The 21,484-nt window shown below is 54.9% G+C and overlaps 1 protein-coding gene across 5 annotated transcripts in view; it reads left to right on the forward strand.

Annotated features, from left to right (window-relative positions):
• GTF2IRD1 (GTF2I repeat domain containing 1) overlaps window positions 1–21,484 on the forward strand; it is a 125,641-nt gene that overhangs the window by 50,752 nt on the left and 53,405 nt on the right. For all 5 annotated transcript variants that reach the window (XM_070362258.1, XM_070362255.1, XM_070362257.1 and 2 more), the window contains 9 exons: window positions 147–457; window positions 1,425–1,514; window positions 3,630–3,713; window positions 8,952–9,135; window positions 15,522–15,547; window positions 16,446–16,554; window positions 17,359–17,396; window positions 17,981–18,061; window positions 18,855–18,944. In XM_070362258.1, coding sequence (XP_070218359.1) covers window positions 147–457; window positions 1,425–1,514; window positions 3,630–3,713; window positions 8,952–9,135; window positions 15,522–15,547; window positions 16,446–16,554; window positions 17,359–17,396; window positions 17,981–18,061; window positions 18,855–18,944 — 1,013 coding nt within the window. The remainder of the gene's footprint in view (window positions 1–146; window positions 458–1,424; window positions 1,515–3,629; window positions 3,714–8,951; window positions 9,136–15,521; window positions 15,548–16,445; window positions 16,555–17,358; window positions 17,397–17,980; window positions 18,062–18,854; window positions 18,945–21,484) is intronic.

Raw genomic sequence — 21,484 nt, forward strand, 5'->3', positions numbered from 1 at the left:
CGCCCCGGGCCTGCACCCCCACCTGTAAACGAGGACTAGCTCCCGTCCCGTGTGCCTCACAGGCTCTCTGCAGGAATGGCTGGGGGCAGACATAGCCCTGGCTGGACGGGGGTGCACAGCCATCACGCGTCCTTTGCTTCACCCAGGCCGCTCGAGGATGGCGGACGGGACTCGAAGGCCCTGGTGGAGCTGAATGGCGTCTCTCTGCTAGCCAAGGGGGCTCGGGACTGTGGCCTACATGGCCAGACCCCCAAGGGGCCACCTCAGGACCTGCCTCCCCCTGCCACCTCCTCGTCCGTGGCCAGCTTCCTGTACAGCACGGCCCTCCCCAACCACGCCGTGCGGGAGCTCAAGCAGGAGGCGCCTGCCTGCCCGCTCGGCCCCAGTGACCTGGGCCTCGGCCGGCCCGGGCCGGAGCCCAAGGCCCCCGCTGCCCAGGACTTCCCAGACTGCTGTGGTAAGCTGCTTCCGGGGCCCCTGAGTCTGGGAGTGGGAAAGAGGTCACTCCTGCAGGGGCAGCTTCCCAGGGGAGGTCGGGGTGCTCAGGGCTGCAGGAGGCGTCTCGGAGCCAGGGGCTGGGGTGGGGCAGCTGGCGTCCTAGCTTGGACTCCGTCAGACCCCAGCCTCCGCCCAGTCATCTGTGACCTGGGACAAGAGATGCCCAAGAGGATCCCCGGGGGAGTCTCTGGAGGTGGGGAGTAAGCATACTAATCAGGTCCATGCATTTAATGAGCACCTACTGCATACCCAGCATGGAATTAGGGATACCGGAAACATAAGGAAAAACTGGGCATGAGAAAGACCTGTATCCTTATTTTGGCCCCTCTACAAAGTGGCTGTGTGTCCCAGGGCAAATCTCTCTACCTCTCTGAGCCTGTTTCCTCCTCTGTAAAATGGAGATATGGAGAGTGCCTGTCTAGCTGGGTTGTCATCATGATGAAATGACAGGGCACATTAGCAGTGCACGTTCTCGGGCCCAGCCACCTGCAAACTGACAAGTGTGCCGAGTGGTTCCAGTGGGTGCTCAAGTCTGAGAACCACTGTACTACAGCCCTGAGTGCAATGCTCGGCACAGAGTAGGTGCTTATTATAAGTTACGAGAAGGAGAAAAAGGGAGCCCACCCTCCCCTCCACAGACGTGTGGGCTGAGCTGGAGGACAGGGCTTATATGCCTGAAACAAGTGTCCCCACCTGTAAAAGGTGACCTGGGATTGTGCCATCCAGAGAGCAGACTCCGCTACAGAATGTCTCAGGCCTCTGGTCAGCGAAGCTGCCTTGAGTTCCTGATCACGGGGCTCAGTTCTGGGTTCTTGCTGGTGGGGGAAATGTTACCCCAGAGCCCCGACCTGTGCACCCAGGCCAGATTTAGGGGAGCCCCTCTTAGGGCCCACCTTGAACCTGTACCTTTCTGCTCCCTTGTCCAGGACAGAAGCCCACTGGTCCTGGCGGTCCTCTCATTCAGAATGTCCATGCCTCTAAGCGGATCCTCTTCTCCATCGTCCACGACAAGTCAGGTAGGACAGTGCCCGTGGCAGCACCCTGTCCAGAGTGGGGATCCAGGACTGGGGTGCTGCTTCCCGACGTGCATGTGTGTCCCCTGAGTCTTTGTGAGAGGTAGGAGGACCAGCACTGCACAAGGGGCTTGTGCGTAAAACCAACATGTAATAGTTACACCATGCTGCGTAACAAATTGCCCCAAAACTTAAAACGCCAAGCATCAATGCCTTATGGTTTCCGTGGGTCAGGAATTCAGGAGCAGTGTAGCCAGCTGCCTGTGGTTTTGGTATCTCTCATGAGGCCGTTGATCAAGATGTCAGCTGGGGCTGTGATCATCTGAAGGCTCAGTTGGGGCTGGAGGATCCACCTCAAGCTTGCCCATGTGGCTGTTGGCAGGATTCATATTCCTTACTACGTGGGCCTCTACAGGGCTGCTTGAGTACCCTCACAATGTGGCAGCTGGCTTCCTGGAATTAGGGATCTGAGAGAGTAAGGAGGGAGCCACATGTCTTTTATGACCCAGCCTCAGAAATTACTTGTCCCTTCTGCCATGTTCTACCCATTAGAAGCCAGGGATTTGGGACTGTCCTGGGGGTCCAGTGGTTAGCATCCATGCTTCCGCTGCAGGGGGCACAGACAGGGTCAGTCCCTGCTCAGGGAACTAAGATCCTGCAAGCTGCATGGCATGGCCATAAAAAATAATGAAGCCAAGAACTTGATCCAGTTCATACTCAAAACAGAGAGAGAGAAATTAAACTCCACCTCGTGAAAGAACAGGTGTCCAAGAAATATGTGGCCAGATGGATAGATGTTTTTTGTTTTAATTTCAGGCCTTTCAAGCAAGGGAGAGGCTTCTTAAGAATATATTTGTTTGTTTGTTCGGCTCTGCCAGTCCTTGTTGCAACGCGCAGGGTCTTTACTTGGGGCTCCTAAACTCTTAGTTGTGGCTTGTGGGATCTAGTTCCCCGACCAGGGATCAACCCCAGGCCCCCCGCTTTGGGAGTCCAGAGTCTCAGTCCCTGGACCACCAGGGAAGTCCTGTGGACACATTTTTAAAGTACCAGGCAGTATAGGGGACAGGAAAATGTGGAATTCATTTATACCAAAAAAGGATGAAGTGAGACTTTGCAGCAACTTTGCCTTGTGGAGGTCTCAGCCTCACTTTGATGAGAGGTTCGTTAAGAAACCAGGTGCTAGCTGGGTGATCTCAGGCAAGTTACTCAGCCTCTCTGAGACTCAGTTTTCCCACATACAAAATGGAAATAATGCTGCATTTGCTATCTATGTTTACAAATTGTTCTGAGGGATTCATTAGGATACTGCGTGCTAAATTGCTTCTGTCATGTCCAACTCTTTGCAACCCCGTGGGTTGTAGCCTGCCAGGCTCCTCTGTCCATGGGATTCTCCAGGCAAGAATACTGGAGTGGGTTGCCATGCCCTCCTCCAGGGGATCTTCCCAATCCAGGAATTGAACCCGCATCTCCTACATCTCCTACACTGGCAGGCAGGTTCTTTACCAAGAGGAACACCTGGGAAGCCCCAACCAGGACGTTACATATGGATAAAGTACTTAGCCCAGATAGCTACTTAATACATTAAAGATGTTCCTTTTATCATTTTAATGAACCAAATGATCTCTTTAGTGATTCACGCTAAATTGAGGGAGAGACTTTGGATCTGTGGGAGAGGCCAGCAGGGCTGAGGGTTTGAGGGGCCAAAGCTGAGTGAGAACCAGACATGACGGTTAGGTTTTGAAAGTCGAGACTCAGGAGAGGCCCAGGATGGACTGGCTGCGCCTGCATGATACGCACTGCCCATGGGGCGGACCGGGGGCTTCCCAGGTGGCTCCGTGGGTAAAGAATCCACCTGCAATGTGGGAGACACAAGTTCGATCCCTGGGTCGGGACGACCCCTGGAGGAGGAGGGCGTGGCGACCCCCTCCAGTATTCTTGCCTGGAGAATCCCGTGGACGGAGGAGCCTGGGGGGCTGCAGTCCATGGGGTCACACAGAGTCAGGCAGGACCGCAGAAAACTGAGCACACCCATGTGGTGGGTGGACAGAGGCCAGCGGCCTCCAGACCGCGGGGTCCCTGCTCAGACGGGCCTCACTTGTCCCTCCTGTGTTTTGATAGAGAAATGGGACGCCTTCATAAAGGAAACCGAGGACATCAACACTCTGCGGGAGTGCGTGCAGATCCTGTTTAACAGCAGATATGGTGAGTGGGCGGCGCGGGCCGCGGGGTGGCCCCGGCAGCGTGCTGAGCAGCTCATTATGTGGCAATCACTCGTGTTCCCCGACATGACAGCAGGAGCCATATGCTGGTTCCCGCGCACCGTCAACACGAATGTCATCTCCTGTCTGGGGAGGGGGTGGTTGTGTCAATATTTCCCTTCCAGATTCCCCGGGTGGGGGCGGGGGGACTGATGGCAAAGCCCCAGACTGACTCACCTGTGGGAGGCGGGCCGGAAGCATGGTGGGGCGACTGCCCATCTAGGGGACCATCCAGAGAAATGTTTGTCGGCCTGGCATGCCCGCAAGTTCCCCGTTGCACTGTGCCATATCCCGTCACCTCATTTCTGCCCCCTTCCTGGCGTGCCGCCTGCCCAGGGAGCCCTTTGCAGGTTTTTCGGACCAGACTCCTTACTTGTTCTTCAAACCTCAGTCTGGGCCCTCCAAACCCTGATGGTTTCCTCTCTGTTCCGTGTCGCATGCTTGATGCACCATGTCTGTATCTGTCCCCGTGAGGGGCCCGGGCAGCCCTGGCCCCTCGGTATCCCCGGCACCCAGGCCAGAGCTGGGCTCAGAGCACATGTCAGCTCATAGTATTCCGGGCAACAGACACAGGTGGTAACCGGGGCTAGGGTGGGGGGTCTCCCACATGATGGTGCTTCAGCCAAGCGTGCAGGGCAGCCACTGGTTGGCTCGGAGGCAGGGGCCAGACCTGTAAACTCACGCTGAGTCCTGGGATCCCCAAGTCCCCTCCCCCACCTGGTCCCCTTTGTCCCATCAGCAGTCCTGTATCACCCTCACTGATGGACTCAGCCTCCCTGGAGCTCTGCCTGTGAGCCCCACGCTGATCAGATGCAGTGTGGCCCTGGCCAGGTTGGGATGAGGTGACGCACGTACCCCCAGATCACTCGGCTTGCAGCTGTGGTGTCACTGAACTCACCGGCATCGTGCAGCCGCCTGGGGGGTGGTCCCTCTGCATGAGGAGACTGGGGGAGGGGGCACCACCCAGAGCCACAGGGACAGAGAGGAGGGTCCGGGGCCTGGGGAACTGCTGCACCTGTGGGGTCGGGGAGAGCACTGCCCTGGGAGTCCACAGCCACTTGCCAGGTGCCCTGGAGTTGCCCGGTCCTCCCTAACCTTGACCTCACCATAACCAGACCAGCCCCAAATCAAGACGGCTCCACTGCCTCCCTCCCCTCCTTGCTGTTGTTCAGTCACTAAGTCGTGTCCGACTCTTTTGCGGCCCCACGGACGGTAGCCCTCCAGGCTCCTCTGTCCATGGGATTCTCCAGGCAAGAATACTGGAGTAGGTTGCCATTTCCTTCTCCAGGGGATCTTCCTGACCCAGGGATCAAACCCGAGTCTCCTTCTGGCAGGTGGATTCATGACCGCTGAGCCACCTGGCTGGCTCCTCTCCCCCGCTGCTTGGCTGAAAAAAAAAAACCCTCTTTCTCTGCTCACAACACTTCTGACAACAGAAATCAGTGTTTTCCATGCCACGCAACCCTGCAGTTCTCTGTGAATACCAGCTGGGGGCCCTACATCTTGTTTTAATTCTGACCCTAACTCCCCATAGTTACAGACGCAACCCCCCACCGCAGGTTAAGGGCTCAGTCCCCCAAGACCGCACCCCTACTTCAGACACCATTCACAAGTAATGGGTCCCCAGCGTACCCACACTTCTGTCCAACTTGTCTACCCATCTGCAGTTCCCACGACCCCCTCCAGGGATTTGGCAGTTTGTCAGAAGGATTCCCAGGTGGCTCAGCGGTGAGGCATCCACCTGCCAGTACAGGAGGCGCAGGAGATACGGGTTTGATCCCTGGGTCGGGGAGATCCCCTGGAGGAGAAATGGGAGCCCACTCCAGTATTATCACAGAGAAGCTTGGTGGTCTATAGTCCATGTGATCTCAAAGAGTCGGACACAACTGAAGCGACTAAGTATACACACACACTCACACACACACACACACACACGCACACATATACACGCACACCAGAGTTGAAGATCACATGTGTCCTTACTATATCACATATCGCACTTGCTTCTTCTCTTTTTAAAAAAAATTTAGTTTTATTTATTTATTTTGTCTGTGCTGGGTCTTTGTTGCTGCACAGGCTTTTCTGTAGTTGCGAGGCTTGGGGGCTGCTCTCTAGATGTGGTGTGTGGGCTTCTCATTGTGGTGGCTTCTCTTGTTGCGGAGCACAGGCTCTAGGACACAGACCCAGTAGTGGGGCATGGGCTTAGTTGCCCCAAGGCGTGTGGGATCTTCCCACATCGAGGACTGAACCCATGTCTCCTGCATTGGCAGGTGGATTCTTCACCAGTGAACCATCAGGGAAGCCCCCTTTCTTCCCTTCATTTTTGTTCCCACTCACTGACCTGTTGGCTCACTTCTCAGTAATGCGTTTTGAGCCCCCGACCTTGTGTCGGGCACTCAGACCAGCTTTGGTCTCAAGGTGCTTCAGCACGTGCCTAAAGATGTGTCTGCGGTGGTACGCAGTGGTATACTGTAGTACGTGCTGGAGTATAGTAGCATGCAGGGGTGGGGGGCCTTAGAAAGGGAGGATGACTCAGAGCCAGGCTTGGGGAGTCAGGGGTGGCTTCCTGGAGGAGGTGTTCTTTGATCCACCCTGGGGCTGGGGAGACTTGAGTCACGTGGGCTTGGTGGGCTGGTGTGTTGGGGTGGGGCTGAGCGAGGCCAGGTACTGCAGAGGGCTCTCAGCAACTGAATTTCCCCCCTTCCTCCGCAGGCAGGTGTGAGCTGGATGGGGGAGCAGGGAGAGGATAGCTGGTGAAGGCTGGCTCCATCTGCAGTGGGTGGGTTCTGCCCTCACCACATGGGCACAGCCGCTGCCAGTCTTTAGCCTGTTGTGTGTGCTGGATGTTTCCAGAATGTTGCGCCTGTCCCCAAGGCCAGTACCTGGGCCCACCACCATGGCCAAACCCAAGGAGGAGTGTTGGGGTTGAAGTGGTTGAGACCTCGCCCCCGCTCAGGCTAGGGCTCCGTCTGAGCTGTCCCTTTGGCTCCCCAGGGGAGAAGCTGCCCCCTGTGAGTATTGGGAGACCCTCTGGGTGGGTGGGGATGTTGTCTGGATGCCTGAAGCATCCCACAGACCCAGGACTTGCAGATCTTGCTCCTGGTTCTCGCCCCTGCCATTTCAGCTCCCAACTCTGGGCGAAGTGGGCCAGTGATGGGGCTGGGGGTGCAAAGAGAAAAAAACAAAAGGAATGAGGGGACCCCAGCCTTCAGGAAGCCTCAACGTCTCTACCACTGAGGAGAGGTTGAAGCGACACAAGGGTTCAAGGACTGTACATGGGGGCTCCATCCTCCCCTTCCAAGCAGTCGGCAGCTGGGGCTTCTGCGAACCAGGTCTCTGTCCAGGCTGGTGGCAGGACAGGCCCAGTAAGTCAGATGAACCCAAGCGGAGTTGGATTCACATGGACTCGAAAAACCCAAGAACCCATCACTCAAGTACCAAGGCTGGGGGGTGGCTGGTGATGCTCGGGAACCGGTGGCAATGGGGGGAGAGAGAGAAATGGTTTGACAGCTGCTGAGATTTCGAGGGTTTAATTAGACAACGAGCCAAGTGTGATCTTCACAGTGGGATCTGGCTGCCAAAGCCGCCAACGCAGACCTGGGCCGCGTCAACAGAGAAACAGTCTTGGCGGCGCCCCAGGGAGCGTCCCGGACGGGGACTCTGTCCTGCCCGGGTCCCGGCGTTTCTGACGGCAGGGAAGGCAGCCCAGGTCTGGGCTGGCACTTGTCTGGATGCAGATGAAGCCTGGCGTGACCCGAGGAGCCAGGCCAGGATGGCGGGCGGCCTGAGGGGCAGAGGGCAGCTGGCAGGGCCTTGGGACAGGCTGGAGACACCCTTGGGCAAGGCACGAGTGAAGTGGACAGCCGGCCCAGCTTTGTCTTCCAGGCTTTGGGGCCCCATGATAGCACCATCAAGCACATACTAGGCATTCAAAACTACTGGGTGAGAGAATAAATGGAGAAAGGAGGAGCTAAGGGACTTCCCTGATGGCCCAGTGGTTAAGAATCCACCTTGCAATTCAGGGAACATGGGTTTGATCCCTGGTTGGGGAACTAAGGTCCCACATGCCATGGAGCAGCTAAGCCTGCACATGTCAACTACTGAGCCCACGCATCACAAGGAAAGTTCCTGCTTGCCACAACTAAGACCTGATGCCGTCAAATTAATTAATTAATTTTTAAAAATACTAAAAAAGAGCAGAAAGGAGAAGCTGGGGTGTGTGAATGACCGAAATGGCAGGACCACACCAAACAGTCTGAAAGAAAAGAACAAGGAACCGCTTCCCAAGCTCAGATTCCATCTACACTGCTGTTGGCAAAGCTGTCAGCTTCCAGCGGCATCTCATCTATGTCACTGACGAGTGAGCAGCGTACTGGGCCCCTCCCTGGAGGAAAGGGCATACCTGTATGACCGGAAGCATCTTGCCAAGAGCCCAGCATGAGCCTGGAAGCTTCCTGAAGCCGCTCATTGACTCCCAGATACACAGGGAGCAGCTACTGTGTGCCCTGCCCTAGACAGTGAACCAACGCACAGATAAATGTGTTTGTAACGTCAGGTTATGATAAATGTGGGATGAAAAACAAAGGGTGGGCTAGGGAGGGATGGGAGGGCTGCTCTAGGCTGGTAAGGTGACAGCTGAGAGGACGCTTTAGTGGGGAGAGGGAGGGAAGGAAGGCTATTGTGATCCAGGAGAAGAGTGTCTGAGGAGACAGAAGAGCAGGTGCAAAGGCCCTGGGGTGAGTGTGTGCCTGGCGCGTTAGGGAAGCAACAGGGAGGCTGGAGAGGGACTTCCCTGGTGGTCCAGTGATTAGGACTCCGCCCTCCAATTCAGGGGACACGGGTTCAGTCCCTGATCGGGGAACTAAGATCTCACATGGCAAAAAAAAGAGAAAGCTGGGGAGACTGGGGCGAGCAAGCAGAGAGTGGTGAAAGGAGGGAGATCAGGTCAGAGGTTCTGGTCACACAGGGCTTTGTGGGACTTTGGCTGCTGCTGAGTGAGATGGGAGACTATGGGCATTTTTTAAAGGGCAGAGTGACATATTTCAGGAGGATCCCCTCTGGCTGCTGTGTGGCCAGAGTGGTTGGTACGCCTGGGAGGTGGGAGGTGGTGATGACCAGGCCCTGGGGCCCCGCATGTCCCACAGCCTCCATCCCGCGTTCAGCCTTGCCGTTGCCCTTCCAGCGGAAGCCCTGGGCCTGGACCACATGGTCCCCGTCCCCTACAGGAAGATCGCCTGCGACCCGGAGGCCGTGGAGATCGTGGGCATCCCAGACAAGATCCCCTTCAAGCGCCCCTGCACCTACGGAGTCCCCAAGCTGAAGCGGATCCTGGAGGAGCGGCACAGCATCCACTTTGTCATTAAGAGGTAGGGGTCGGGGAGCAGGGGAGCCTGGGCTCGGGGTACCGGGGTGGCAGACCTGGGCAGGGGGGAACAACAGGCATGAAGCGGGGCCCTCGGGCGGTGACAAGGGCGTGGGGTGATTGAAGGGATTCCCTGACAGTTGTGTGGCCTCCTCCTCCTGGCCTCTTCTGAGAATGAAGTGGAAAAATGGAGCCACAGTGCTTGGCCCAAGTGGGCACTTGCTAAGTTTTTAGAGGTGTTTTCCTGCCCCTAAAGAAGACCCGAGGGTTTCATGGTGGTGCAGTGGTGAAGAATCCAACTGCCGATGCAGGAGACGCAGGTTCCATCCCTGGGTCAGGAAGATATCCTGGAGGAGAAAATGGCAACCCACTCCAGTATTCTTGCCTGGGAAATCCCATGGACAGAGGAGCCTGGCGGGCTACAGTCTGTGGGGTCACAGAAGAGATGGACCCGACTGTGTCTCTAAACAGCAGCAATGAAGACAAGCTGAGGCCTTTGCCCTTAACTGCCTTCAGAGGGGAGCCCCCCCCCGAGCTCGGGTGGGATGGACCAGCCTCGCCTTCTGCGCCTCCCATTGGGTGGCCCTGCCTGCTGGTACTTTGTCTGCCTTTCCTGCTCTTCCACAGGATCAGTTTCCCTGGTTTAGATGGGTGGGAGAGGGCAGGCACGATGGACTCCAGAACGGCAGCCCCTGCCTCCTAGACCTAGACCTACCCCTCCCCCCTCCACCCCCGATCCCTGCCTTGTCTCCCAAATCCCGCAGAGGACCCCGCCCTCACACCCGGCTCAACTCACTGCCGAGCCAGCGTCTCCAGGCAAGGCCAGCCTTCCTGGGATGCTTCCTGCTAAATAGTTAGAGATGATAGGGAGGGGGCCAGAGGCCATTCTGTCCAGCCCCTTGCCTCCAGCGGCACTGATTGCATTGGCCCCCTCCCAGGCGTCTGTTCCGGGAGCTCTCTGGGGGCGCGCTCCCACCATGCGTGTGGACTCACGTGCCTGCTTGCACGTTTGACGCGCTAGACTGTAAGCTGGGGCTGTGGCTCATTGCCGAATCCCCAGCACCCACAGCAGTCCCTGGTATGTGCGAGATGCCAGTACCTATCTGTGGAACAGATGGATGGATGGATGGAAGTGCTTGTCCAAATTTGGACTCGTGCCATCTGATTTCTTAGAGCGTAGGAAATAAAGAGTCATGGGAGAAAGGAAAAATGGTGGTGGAGGGGGGCTGAATACCTGTTGAAGGTGGTCAGGGGGCCTCTGAAGGTCCCATAGGTTAAGCCAGACCTGGAGGCTGAGAATGGCCACCCGCACCCAGCTGGGCAGTATCTGGGCATAAGAATTGACCTCAGTGAGCAGCCCAGACACCCGGGGTTCCAGAGGGTGGGGATTGTCTTTGAGAGCATGGAATTGTTCTGGAACTTTGGGAAAGACCTCTGTAGGGTTGCTGGATGCCAGCCTGGCTGCTGGGGGAGACTAGTGTGAGTTGGTGGCTGTGGCCTCAGGCTTGGTTGGCATGACGCGCGGAGGGAGAGAAGTGGTTGGATTGGGGATCAAATCTGAGCAGTGATGCCGATGGCGTGTGCTGGTGGGTGGACCATGGAAATGAGATGGGGGGCAGGAAAGAAGGATCACCCCCATGTGGCTGCTTGAGTTCATCTTGGAGATGCTCAGGAGATGAAATTTTCAGAAGCCCCACTGAGAGGTCAGAAGCTCAGGTCTGAGTTGGAGATAGAAATCTGAGAGTTGCAGACTTCCCTGGTGGTCCAGTGGTTAAGACTTCACGCTCCCAGTGCAGGGGGCTTGGGTTCAATCCCTGGTGAGGGAACTAAGATCCCTCATGCCGCGCAGCATGGCCAAAAAAAAAAAACTATAAGAAATCTCGAGAGTTGGCAGTGTGGTCCAGGAAGGGATCACAGGGCAGAGGAGAGAAATAGAGGTGAGACGAGAAGAGGACCCACATTGGACCCTGGGATCCCCATGTTAGAGGCTGGGGTTGGGAAGAGGAGGGGTCACCAGCAGAGGAGGCTGAGCATGGCCCAGAGCTGGGCAGGCATCTCGCTGCCACTGCGGGTGGTGACTCTGAAAGGCAGCTCTAACGGTGGGGGACCCCCTCTCAGAACCCTTCACCATGTGACCGCTCCCAGGGTGCCACGCTGTCGTCTGTCAGCCACCTCCATACACACCTCGGTTTCTCTCCACCTTCGTTCCTGGTTCTCTGAGCTCCTGCCGCCTCACCTGTCTCCATCCTTTGCTGAAACCCTTCCCTCTGCCTGGCGCTGCTCCCCACCCTCCTTCCCACCTGTCTTGTCTTTCAAGGCTCCCTTTCCTGCCTGGAAGCCGTCCCCTGTCCTCACTCAGAAAGAACTTACCCCTCCGGCAGCAGGTGGCTTCTTCCCCCCATCAGCGCCCCCACCACCTGCCGTCACACGGTGGCAGGGGGACCACCTCTGAGCTGCCTCTTGTGCCCTTTGAACCCCTTCCCTGGGGCGGGGATCCCACTTGATAAATCACTCTGGAGGTGAATTGAAATCAAGCGCCCTTCTTTCAGGAAGTGCCTACTGTTGTCTAGCTTAAATCTCTCTTGCTGCTGCCTGGGTCCTTTGCCTTCAGTTGACTCCTGGTAGCAAGGGAGGAAATGGCAACCCACTCCAGTGTTCTTGCCTGGAGAATCCCAGGGACAGGGGAGCCTGGTGGGCTGCCGTCTATGGGATCGCACAGAGTTGGACACGACTGAAGCAACATAGCAGCAGCAGCAGCGAGGGAGGTGGGGCAGAAAGCAGCAAGGACATCCCTGTGACCCCTTACATGCCTGACTGTGGTATTTGCGTCCTCGCTGTGACACAAATAACTCACCTTCATCTCCCTCTATCCAAACTGTAGTTCGTTTAATCCTTCACTAGTATTTGCCAGGCGCCTCCTGAAGGCCGAGCCCTTCACTGAGCTCTACTGAGGACCTCATGAAACAACAGGCACAGTCCTCACCTGCCCCCAGGAGTGATGGTCACTCCTGTGATGAGTCCTGGGAGAATCAAAACAACTTGTTTCCAGGTACAGACTTGGTGGCATCAGAGCAGCAAGCCTGTGGGACTTCCTGGAGGAGGAGGCTTGGAATCAGGCAGACCGGGTTTGAAATCACACGCTGTGTGATAACCTTGAATAGCACTTCTCTTCTAAGCCTCAGTGTCTTCATTTGTAAAAACAGAGATAATGGTGCCCGCACCCCCCACTGACATAGTCCAGTGGCTAAGACTGCGCTCCCAACACAGGGGGCCCGGGTTTGATCCTTGGTCAGGGAACTAGATCCCACATGCCACAAGTAAGAATTTGCTTGCACAACTAAAGATCCCACATGCCACTAATAAGTCCCGGCCCAGCCAAATAAATATTTTTTTAAAAGTGATGCCCCACCTTTCAGGTTCTTCTCATCCTAAAATGAGGAGATGGACCTAACGTACCTGGCCTGTAGTAGCTGCTCAGCAAACACAAGGCCTTTCCCTTGACCTCATCTCCCTCCATATAAAAGAGTACTTGAGTGTATCAGTGCCGACAACCTAAGTTTGAATGGCCCTACCGTTTCCCAGCTGTGTGTCCTTGGGCAAGTTCCTGAACTGCTCCATGCCTCACTTGCCTCATCTGTAAAATGGGGCCGATGATTGTTCAAGCCTCATAACACTGATTGGAGACTAAATGGATGTGAGTAAGGGGCTTAGGGGCTTCCCACATCAGACCTTCTCCCTGTCATCTGCCCGCTGCCTCTAGTTCTACCAGGAACTGCAGGCCGAGGTCTCAAGCCCCCTCCCCTGTGCTCCCTGATAAGTAAATGTGACCATAGATCATAAAACCGCCATTAATGCTGGCGGCCTCCCATTGCCGGGTGGGGCTGAGGAAGTGGTTCGGAGAAGAAGGCAGGTGTCCCCAGAATTCCTCCCTGCAGCTGCTGCTCAGCCTCGGGACCCCGACAAGCATGAGCCTCCAGGGGCATCGGAGGAGCCGAGGCCTCTCAGAATAAGAGAAGGCATCTTGCTTGGGGGCTCACTGCCCCAGCCATCCAGGCTCTGCCCTGTGTCACCAACCTTTTTGTCTCTGTTTGAATTTCCTTCTGGGTCCACCTTGGGCACCGTTGGGTCCCATGGTATTTCGACTCATACATCTGTTCCTTTTTGGGGCTTCCCTGGTGGCTCAGAGGGTAAAGAATCCACCTGCAATGCAGGAGACCCGGGTTCGACCCCTGGGTCGGGAAGATTCCCCTGTAGAGGGGCATGGCAACCCACTCCAGTGTTCTTTTTTTTTTTTTGATAGTGAAAATATATTTTATTTTTTAATACAATAGCTGCCAGCAATATACTGGTTCCAGAGAGAGAAAAGAAAATACAAGCATTCTACAATAAGCTTTCATTTTCCTTTTCAAGTAATTTAAAAAAATGCTTCAATTCTGTTCAAGTTTATGATTTGGGGGAGTTGAAATTTTTTTCCATAATAAAAGTATAATTTTGAAAGCCCCAACCTTGGTAATTTGTAAAGGATGGGATAAAAATGATGATACAGTATAATAATGAATGTTTCCCTCTCTCTGAATCAAATACTGATTATAACCAGTGTAAGAAATTGGTTAATCAATAAATTTGATGAAATGTGTATCAAAATGTTCATGAAAAAATACATTTCTATTTCTTCTCATTTTTGCCATGTAGATATTTTCTAAATGGATTATTTTAAATGCACAGAAATAAAAGCTATCTACACGCAGCTCTAAAGAGATTCAAAACAACAGAAGTAAATGTGCCTAAATTCTAAAGTCAAACAAATGAGTGTAAGAATAAATGTCAGAAACCTCTTCGTTGTATACAGATTGCTCAAGGGTTTAAAGATAGTTGTATAAGCCAAAGTTACCAAGAAATAAAATCTTGTATGAATTTTATCACAAAAGTCAACAATCTTGGTAAAAGGAAATAACAGAACTATACAGAAAATCCACATCTATATTTTTTTTAAAAGGGAGAAGTTATATCAACTGAAATAGTAGACAGCCTTCCAAATGTTGAACACAAAAATTTCTCAGAATCCCTTGGAAACTATAAGATCTTCCATTCAGACTCTTATCTTGTTTAAGTTTTCATGGTAGTTCATGTAGTGTATGGGTTGTTGTATTAGAAATAATCTGATATTATTTCTACAACTACTGAATCATTCCCCCCTTCATTTAAACCCCTTTTGTTTCACTCCAGTGTTCTTGCCTGGAGAATCCCATGGACGGAGGAGCCTGGCGGGCTATACAGTCCGTGGGGCTGCAAAGAGTCAGATACGACTGAGCCCCTAACATACACACACGTCCCTTCAGTTGTCCCATGTCGCCTCTGCAGCCTGAGTTTAGTACCCAAAGCCCTGGCCCCTTGTCCAGCCACTCCATGGCACACAGGCTGTACTGCAGCCGCCCCCTGCCCCCCGACCAGCTGCGTGAAGCTCCTCAGCCTGCTGGGGGCCACTCTGGTAGGGGCTGGGAGCAAAGCAGACAGAACAGCAGCCCTGGAGGCAGGCAGCTAGCCTTGCCGACCTTTACTCCATCCTGTTTCCTGGAATAAGAATTCCAGGTGTCTTATCAGAATGACTCAGGAGTCCCTGCGTGGCCCCTGGGCCATCAGCCATCCCTGCTGCAGTCCGCTCTCTGTGTGCTGATGGAGTGATCTAAGGGTGCCGTGCCCTCCTGGAGGCTCCCTTTGCCCATGGGGTAGAGACCACCTGCCTGGGCACAGCGCTGCAGGCTGGTCACCTTCCACAGGACACCTCCAGCTGGCCACGTGGAACTGCCAGCCCTCCCCATGTCTCTACCTGGCCCACCTCTGGCCTCTCACCTGAGCTCCTCATCCTCAACTCCAGGAAGTCTTTTCCGACCCCCTCCCTGCTTGGGTCCTGTAGGCTTCTGAGACACCCCTGAGAGGTCCCATGCATCACCCTACGAGGCTACAATCTGGAACAAGCCCAGCCTGTGCTGGGGGATCGGGATCTCCCGTCGCTGAGACGCGGGTGTTGGTGGGTAAAGGGTGTGGAGCCCTGGGGGAAAGAGGTGTGAGTTATCCAGCAACTGTGGCCAAGGAGAACTGGGGTCTGTAGGAAGCCCCCACGCCCCCGGGTGTTGTGATGAATAGGTTGGACCCTCTGGGACCCCCAGGACCTGGCCAATCGATGCCTCCCCTGACTGTGGAGAAATGGTTTGGGGTGTTTGGCTGTTGGCGGTTATCTGGCTCCTCTGGACCGTGCCCTTTCCTGCCCCAAACGCGGCCAACCTGGTGCCCAGGTCTGCAGCTGCAGCCTGCATGTGGGACTAGAGTGACCGTCACAGAGGGGGCCTGAGCCCGGCTCCCCTCTCATGCCCGTCTCTCCTCTCTCCCCAGGATGTTCGACGAGCGAATTTTCACAGGTATGTGTGGGGACTGTCCAGTTTGTTCTAAAGCCACCAAGCTGATGCCCCTGAGTGCCTGAGCTGCCATCACACCAGACCCTGGTGTGGGAAGGGAGCCTGGGGGTGGCTTCTGCATTCTGGGGCAGACATGGGGGCCCCCAGCTCCCAGGTGCAGACAGACCATCAGGACACCCAGCCCCAGATATTGTCAAATGCGAACATGTGAGAGGTACTCTCCTCAGCTGTTAGCATTTTTAACTTTTAGTTTTCAATAGTCTCTTAAGTGGGTTCTGTTCTTTTCCCTGAAGTCCAGCTAGTGAACTCCGGGGTCTGGATGCAAACCCAAGTGCCCAGGCCTTGAGCAGTGGGCGGGCGCCTCTCACGAAAAAGAGGTGGGCTCTGCTGGGTACTGCAAAGGGAGCTCGCATCTTGGGGTGCAATATATCTGGGTCCCTACCTCCCCCCAGCTTTGTGACCTTGGGCAAGGTCAGATGGGCCTCAGTTTCCACATCCGTGAAATGGTAAGAGCTCCATCCTCTGGGTTGGTGCTCTGGGTTCCTGGGATAACTAAATGTAGAGGGTGGTCCTGGGGTGCAGCCTTGGGAAGACTCAGCCCCTTTCCCAAGGGCTCCCTGAGCCCCAGTAGCACATGTGCGGTCAGGGTGGTCATTTCCAGCTTCTCCTTCCTGCCCAGTCCTCTGAGATCCTTGCCATCCTTACTCCTCGTCCCAGGAGGGGTCTCTCTCCCTGGACCCCTTCCCAGCTTGGCTGGATACGGAGACCACAGGGAGGGGCGGAGGCCAGGCCACATGTGAGGGGTGCCCCCCAGCAACTGCCCCCAGGCGGCCCCCCAGGCCGAGAAGGCTGGTGAGCCTCCTGCCTGACTACCCTGCCCCTCCCTGGCTCTCCCCACCAGGGAACAAGTTTACCAAAGACCCCACGAAGCTGGAGCCGGCCAGCCCGCCAGAGGACGCCTCTACGGAGGTGGCCCGTGCTGCCGTCCTGGATCTGGCTGGGACCACCCGGTAAGGCCGTCCGCCGTCCCCACCCCACCTCTGCGGGGAGGAGCAGGGACAGGCCGGCTCCCTCCACCTGGACACCCCACACAGGGCCGTTCCACATAGACACTGTGTGCCCCGCCCCACTGCGGGCCCGGGAGACTCTAAAAGGACCCAGAAGGAGCAGAGACTCTGCCGATTTTCTTTCACCCAGAGGACTCTTGTCAACCCTCGGGATCTAAGAAACCTTCCCTGCCACCCAGACTAGACCGGCGTCTGCCCTGCGTGGCCACAAGGCCCTGCACTCTGCTCATGGCCTGGTCACCCTTCACCAATGTCCGCACGGAGGCCCTGGGCTCCTGGGCGCCAGGGATGGGCCATCTGTCCCGGAGTCCCTTGTCTGGTCTGGTTCTGCCCTGACGGTGCTCTGTGAATGAACTGAATCATCCAACCCAGGACCCTCCCCAGCTTCACTTCCCGCCCCCGCCAGAGCCCCCAACCCCCTCCAGGCTGGTGGTCCCTACAGCTCAGTCCCCCAGCAAGCCCTGATCACACCCCCACCCCGTGCTAAGCTGTGGGGCTCCCAGACTGGCCAGACCCAGGCCTCAGGAGCTGCCAGCAGGTGGGCAAGGTGGGCGCCTGGTAGGTCACCCCAGGAGAGGGAGCAGGGCCTTGGCCGGGGCAGCCAGGAGACTGTTGTCCTGGGCGACGGGGTGGGAGCCGGTGCGATCAGGGGTGTGTTCTGGATTGGCAGCCACTGAGGCCCCCTGACTGCTCAAAGGGCGAGAACAGGGGGTGATGCCATGTCGTTTCTCGACTTCCTTCCCACAGGTCAGACAAGAGCAGTCTCTCCGAAGACTGCGGGCCAGGTGAGGAGCTGGAACCCACTGCATGTGTCCGGAGCGGTGGGTGCCTTGGGCAGGAAGCAGGCTCAGACTATGAGCCCAGTTCAGTTCAGTTCAGTCGCTCAGTCATGTCCGACTCTTTGCGACCCCATGGACTGCAGCACGCCAGGCTTCCCTGTCCATCACCAACTCCCAGAGTTTACTCAAACTCATGTCCGTCAAGTCAGTGATGCCATCCAGCCATCTCATCCTCTGTCGTCCCCTTCTCCTCCCCCATCAGTCTTTCCCGGAGGACTAAGGAATTTCCTCTGCTCACCACTGTCCCCCCTTCCCAGCTGCAGAGCAGGCTGGGGGCCACGGAGGGGCACGTGGGATGTGGTGGCTTTGTGTAGGATTCTACCACTGCCTCCTCATCCTTGGCAATTCCAGTCTCAGTGGCCAGGTGTATATGCTGCATCTGCCTATAGATCAGACACCAGAGCTGACTTGACTTTCTCTGGCGCTACTAACGAGTCCCAGACAGGGGAGTGTTCAGGAGTGACCTACCTTACCGGGCCAAGTTCGTGCCCCCACATGACCGGATCCCTCATCTCCTCCTCGTTTCGCAGGAACCTCCGGGGAGCTGGGTGGGCTGAGACCCATCAAAATCGAGCCAGAGGATCCAGATATCATCCAGGTCACCGTCCCAGGTAAGGGCTGATCCTGCCGCCCACACCTGAACCTTCAGAGATGGAGCAGCTCCCAAAACGGAGGCCCTGGGACCGCTGCAACCAACACGTCCCCTCCTGGGCTGACCCACTCTGTCTCTCTAGCACCTGCCCTGGCCAAGAAGGTGTCTCCAGGCCACTGTTTCTCGGTCTGGTCTGACCGTGAAAGGGTGCAGCATTCTGGGTGCTTTCTGCAGCCATCCCTGCCCTCTGGGCTGGGAGTCAGGTCTCTGCTCCGACCTTCCTTAAGGTCCCCACAGCCATCACGTCTCTGGCCTGGATTCCCTGGGATTTGCGAGGCAGAGTGGGGAGAAGCAAAGGTCATCAGAGGGACTTCCCTGGTGGCCCAGTGGTTACAACTCCACACTGCCAGTGCAGGGGACACAGGTTCAATCCCTGGTCAGGAAACTATGGTCCTATATGCCACACAGCCAAAAAGTAAATAGAATGGAAAGAATTTTTAAAAAAAAAAATAGAGAAGGTCGTTGAAATAAGATTTGAGTTTGACTCCAGACCTGGATCCCTCTGGGCCTCAGTTTCCACGTCTGTGAAGTGGGGCATGTCCTTGGCCTCTGGAGGGTCAGTATGGGGTAAATCCAGGGCTCCGGGCCCCTTGGGCTCCCGCTGACCCCTGGCACAGCTACCCTCCCAGAGTCCAAGGGGAGGTTTCCAGTAGGGTCCTGCTCTAGGGGTGTGCAGGGCTGGGGGTCCCTGGGGACCACGGTAGGGTGGGACAGACAGAAGATGCTCTCACCATGTGGAGTTTTGCCTCCAGACCCTTCCCCAGCCTCTGAGGAAATGACAGACTCGATGCCTGGACATCTGCCCTCAGAAGATTCTGGTTACGGGATGGAGATGCTGACTGGTAAGAGACGGGCTGGGCTCCTCTGGTGGCTCACACAGTAAAGAATCCGCCTGCAGCGTGGGAGACCCAGATTCGATCCCTGGGTGGGGAAGATCCCCTGGAGAAGGGAATGGGAACCCACTCCGGTATTCTTGCCTGGGAAATCCCATGGACAGAGGAGCCTGGCAGGCTATGGTCCATGGGGTCACAATGAATCAGACACGACTGAGCAACTAACAGGAACAGAAAAGAGATGGGCTGGAACCCACCTCCCTGGGATTTTTCTGGGTATTGACTGCCCCCCTTAGAAGAAACTCAGTATATGCCTGACTCCCCCAGCCAGGCTAGGTTCCTTTCTGAAAACTTGAACTAGGCTCTGAGTTATATTCAGCTTGGTTACTCTGTCTTTCCCAGGAGCTCCCATGTGGATAAATTTGTTCATTTATTCAGTAACTATTTATCGAGCACCTATTATGTACCAGGTGCCATGCAAAGTGCTGGAGACAGAGCAGTGAACCCAACAGACCGCAAAGCCCCCACCCTTGTGCTGACATGCCAGTGCAGGAAGACAGACAGTAAGCAAAGCAATAGGGAAATAGGGAAATTCCCTGGCAGTCTAGTGTTTACGGGGCTTCCCTGGTGGCTCCAACAGTAAAGAATCTGCCTGCAGTGTGGGAGACCCTGGTTCGATCCCTGGGTCAGGAAGATCCCCTGGAGGAGGGAATGGGAACCCACTCCCTTGCCTGAAGAATTCCATGCATAGAGGAACCTGTCGGGCTGCAGGCCATGGGGTCGAGAAAAGTCGGACATGACTGAGCACGCACACTCACCCACTCTGACCGTGGGAGCTGAGAATAGATGCTAGAGGGCTAGAGAGAAAGACAGACACTTGTGATAATTTAGACAAGAGGAATGATTGGGCAGGTGGAGATTAGCAGGGGGAGGGTGGAGTTCTCCCCCTGATGTTTTTCAGAAATGTTCAAAACCACAAAAAGTTGAGAATAATGTAATGAATCTCACACGCTCGGCTCCAACCATTATCAACAGATGTTATCATAGGTAATAAGGAATAAGAATTTGAACTTCCTTAGTGGTGCAGTGGTTAAAACTGCACACTTCCAATTGCGTAGGCTGTGGGTTCAATCCCTGGTCAGGGAACTAAGATCCCACGTGCCATGAGGTATAACCAAAATTTTTTTAATTAAAAAAAAAGAATTACACATAGTTAACATTTTTGAAAAGTAAGTCATTAGAAAGACAAATAGTAAATTATACGAGGTTTCCAGATATGGTGGAAAATTATATTAGTCCTTAAATGATTTGAGTTTGGAAAACTCTGTAACAAGGGCTGCTGGGCCAGGGCAGGAAACTTTAGGAAGAGGGCTGGAGTTTGTTACCCTTGCGTGTGATGTCAAGTGTGGGCTTGATGGGGGGATGGGGACTGGTGGGGTGGAGGGGGTGTTATTAAGGACACTGTGCAAAAGCATAGTAGGTGTATTTCAATGAACAGTGCAAAAAAAAGCTCATCATGTTCAGTGTGAGAAGCAAGTGCAAAAAGATATGGACAATATAGCATTTTTCCAAATTTGAAATGTAAAAATAGTATCGCTAATGTTTTATTAATGTTTTAAAAAATCATGTGCAAATATGACATGCTCACATATATTCATTCCGGCTGGTGGGTCCATGAGGGTTGGTTACCATGCTCTGTATGCCTTGCTGCACTTTTTAATTTTCCCCTACCAAAAATAAACAAATGACTAGAAAAATAAATAAGAAGGCTTCCTACGGGCCCAGATGGGTGGTGACAGAATAAAGGCAGAGCGTCTCTGCTGCTCGTCTGCTTCTGTCTTCCCTGTCAGGAAAAACGGGCTGGAAAACAGGAGAGTGACCTGGACCTGGGAGTCCAGAGCAGGAGGAGGTATCGAGGGTCCCCAGGTCTGCTGTGGGTGAATGGGTCTCCAGGTAATACCTGCGATCCGCTGTCTATAGGATGTGAGAAGTCACGGCGGACAAAGATGAGCTGACGACAGACTTGGAGATGAGGTTTTGCCCAAAGCAAAGACAGGTGGACTATGCCTCAGTCCCAGGCACAGTTCTGGGACGGATGTCTACATGGGCGACCGTGAGCCCTCAGAAAGGACGCCGTGTGGGGTCAGCCACAGGAGTGGGTCGACTCATTATGCCATCAACATTTCCAACTGACCCTGGGCTGGCTGGAGAAGCTCCTTATGACTTTTATAAACAAAAGGGTTTCGACTCTAAACACAGTTTTAAGTAGTGTTTTCAGTTTAAATGAAAGGTAGTTGAGGACTTCCCTGGCAGTTCAGTAGTTAAGACTCCCCACTCCCAATGCAAGGGGCACGGGGTTTGACCCCTGATCGGGGAACTGAGATCCCACATGCTACTCAGCACTGCCAAGAAAAAAGAAAAAAGTTATTTGAATTTCAAGCAAGAAAAGGGGGCTCTAGGGGGATCCCAGCCTCCACTGGGGGAAGATTTCCCCCAGTGTCCTGGAGGGCTCGGTCCCTCCTTGAACATGTATTGGTGAGACCTTAGGC

The sequence above is a fragment of the Bos mutus genome, chromosome 25 (genome assembly GCF_027580195.1).
Source record: "Bos mutus isolate GX-2022 chromosome 25, NWIPB_WYAK_1.1, whole genome shotgun sequence".
Classification (NCBI taxonomy): Eukaryota; Metazoa; Chordata; class Mammalia; order Artiodactyla; family Bovidae; genus Bos; species Bos mutus.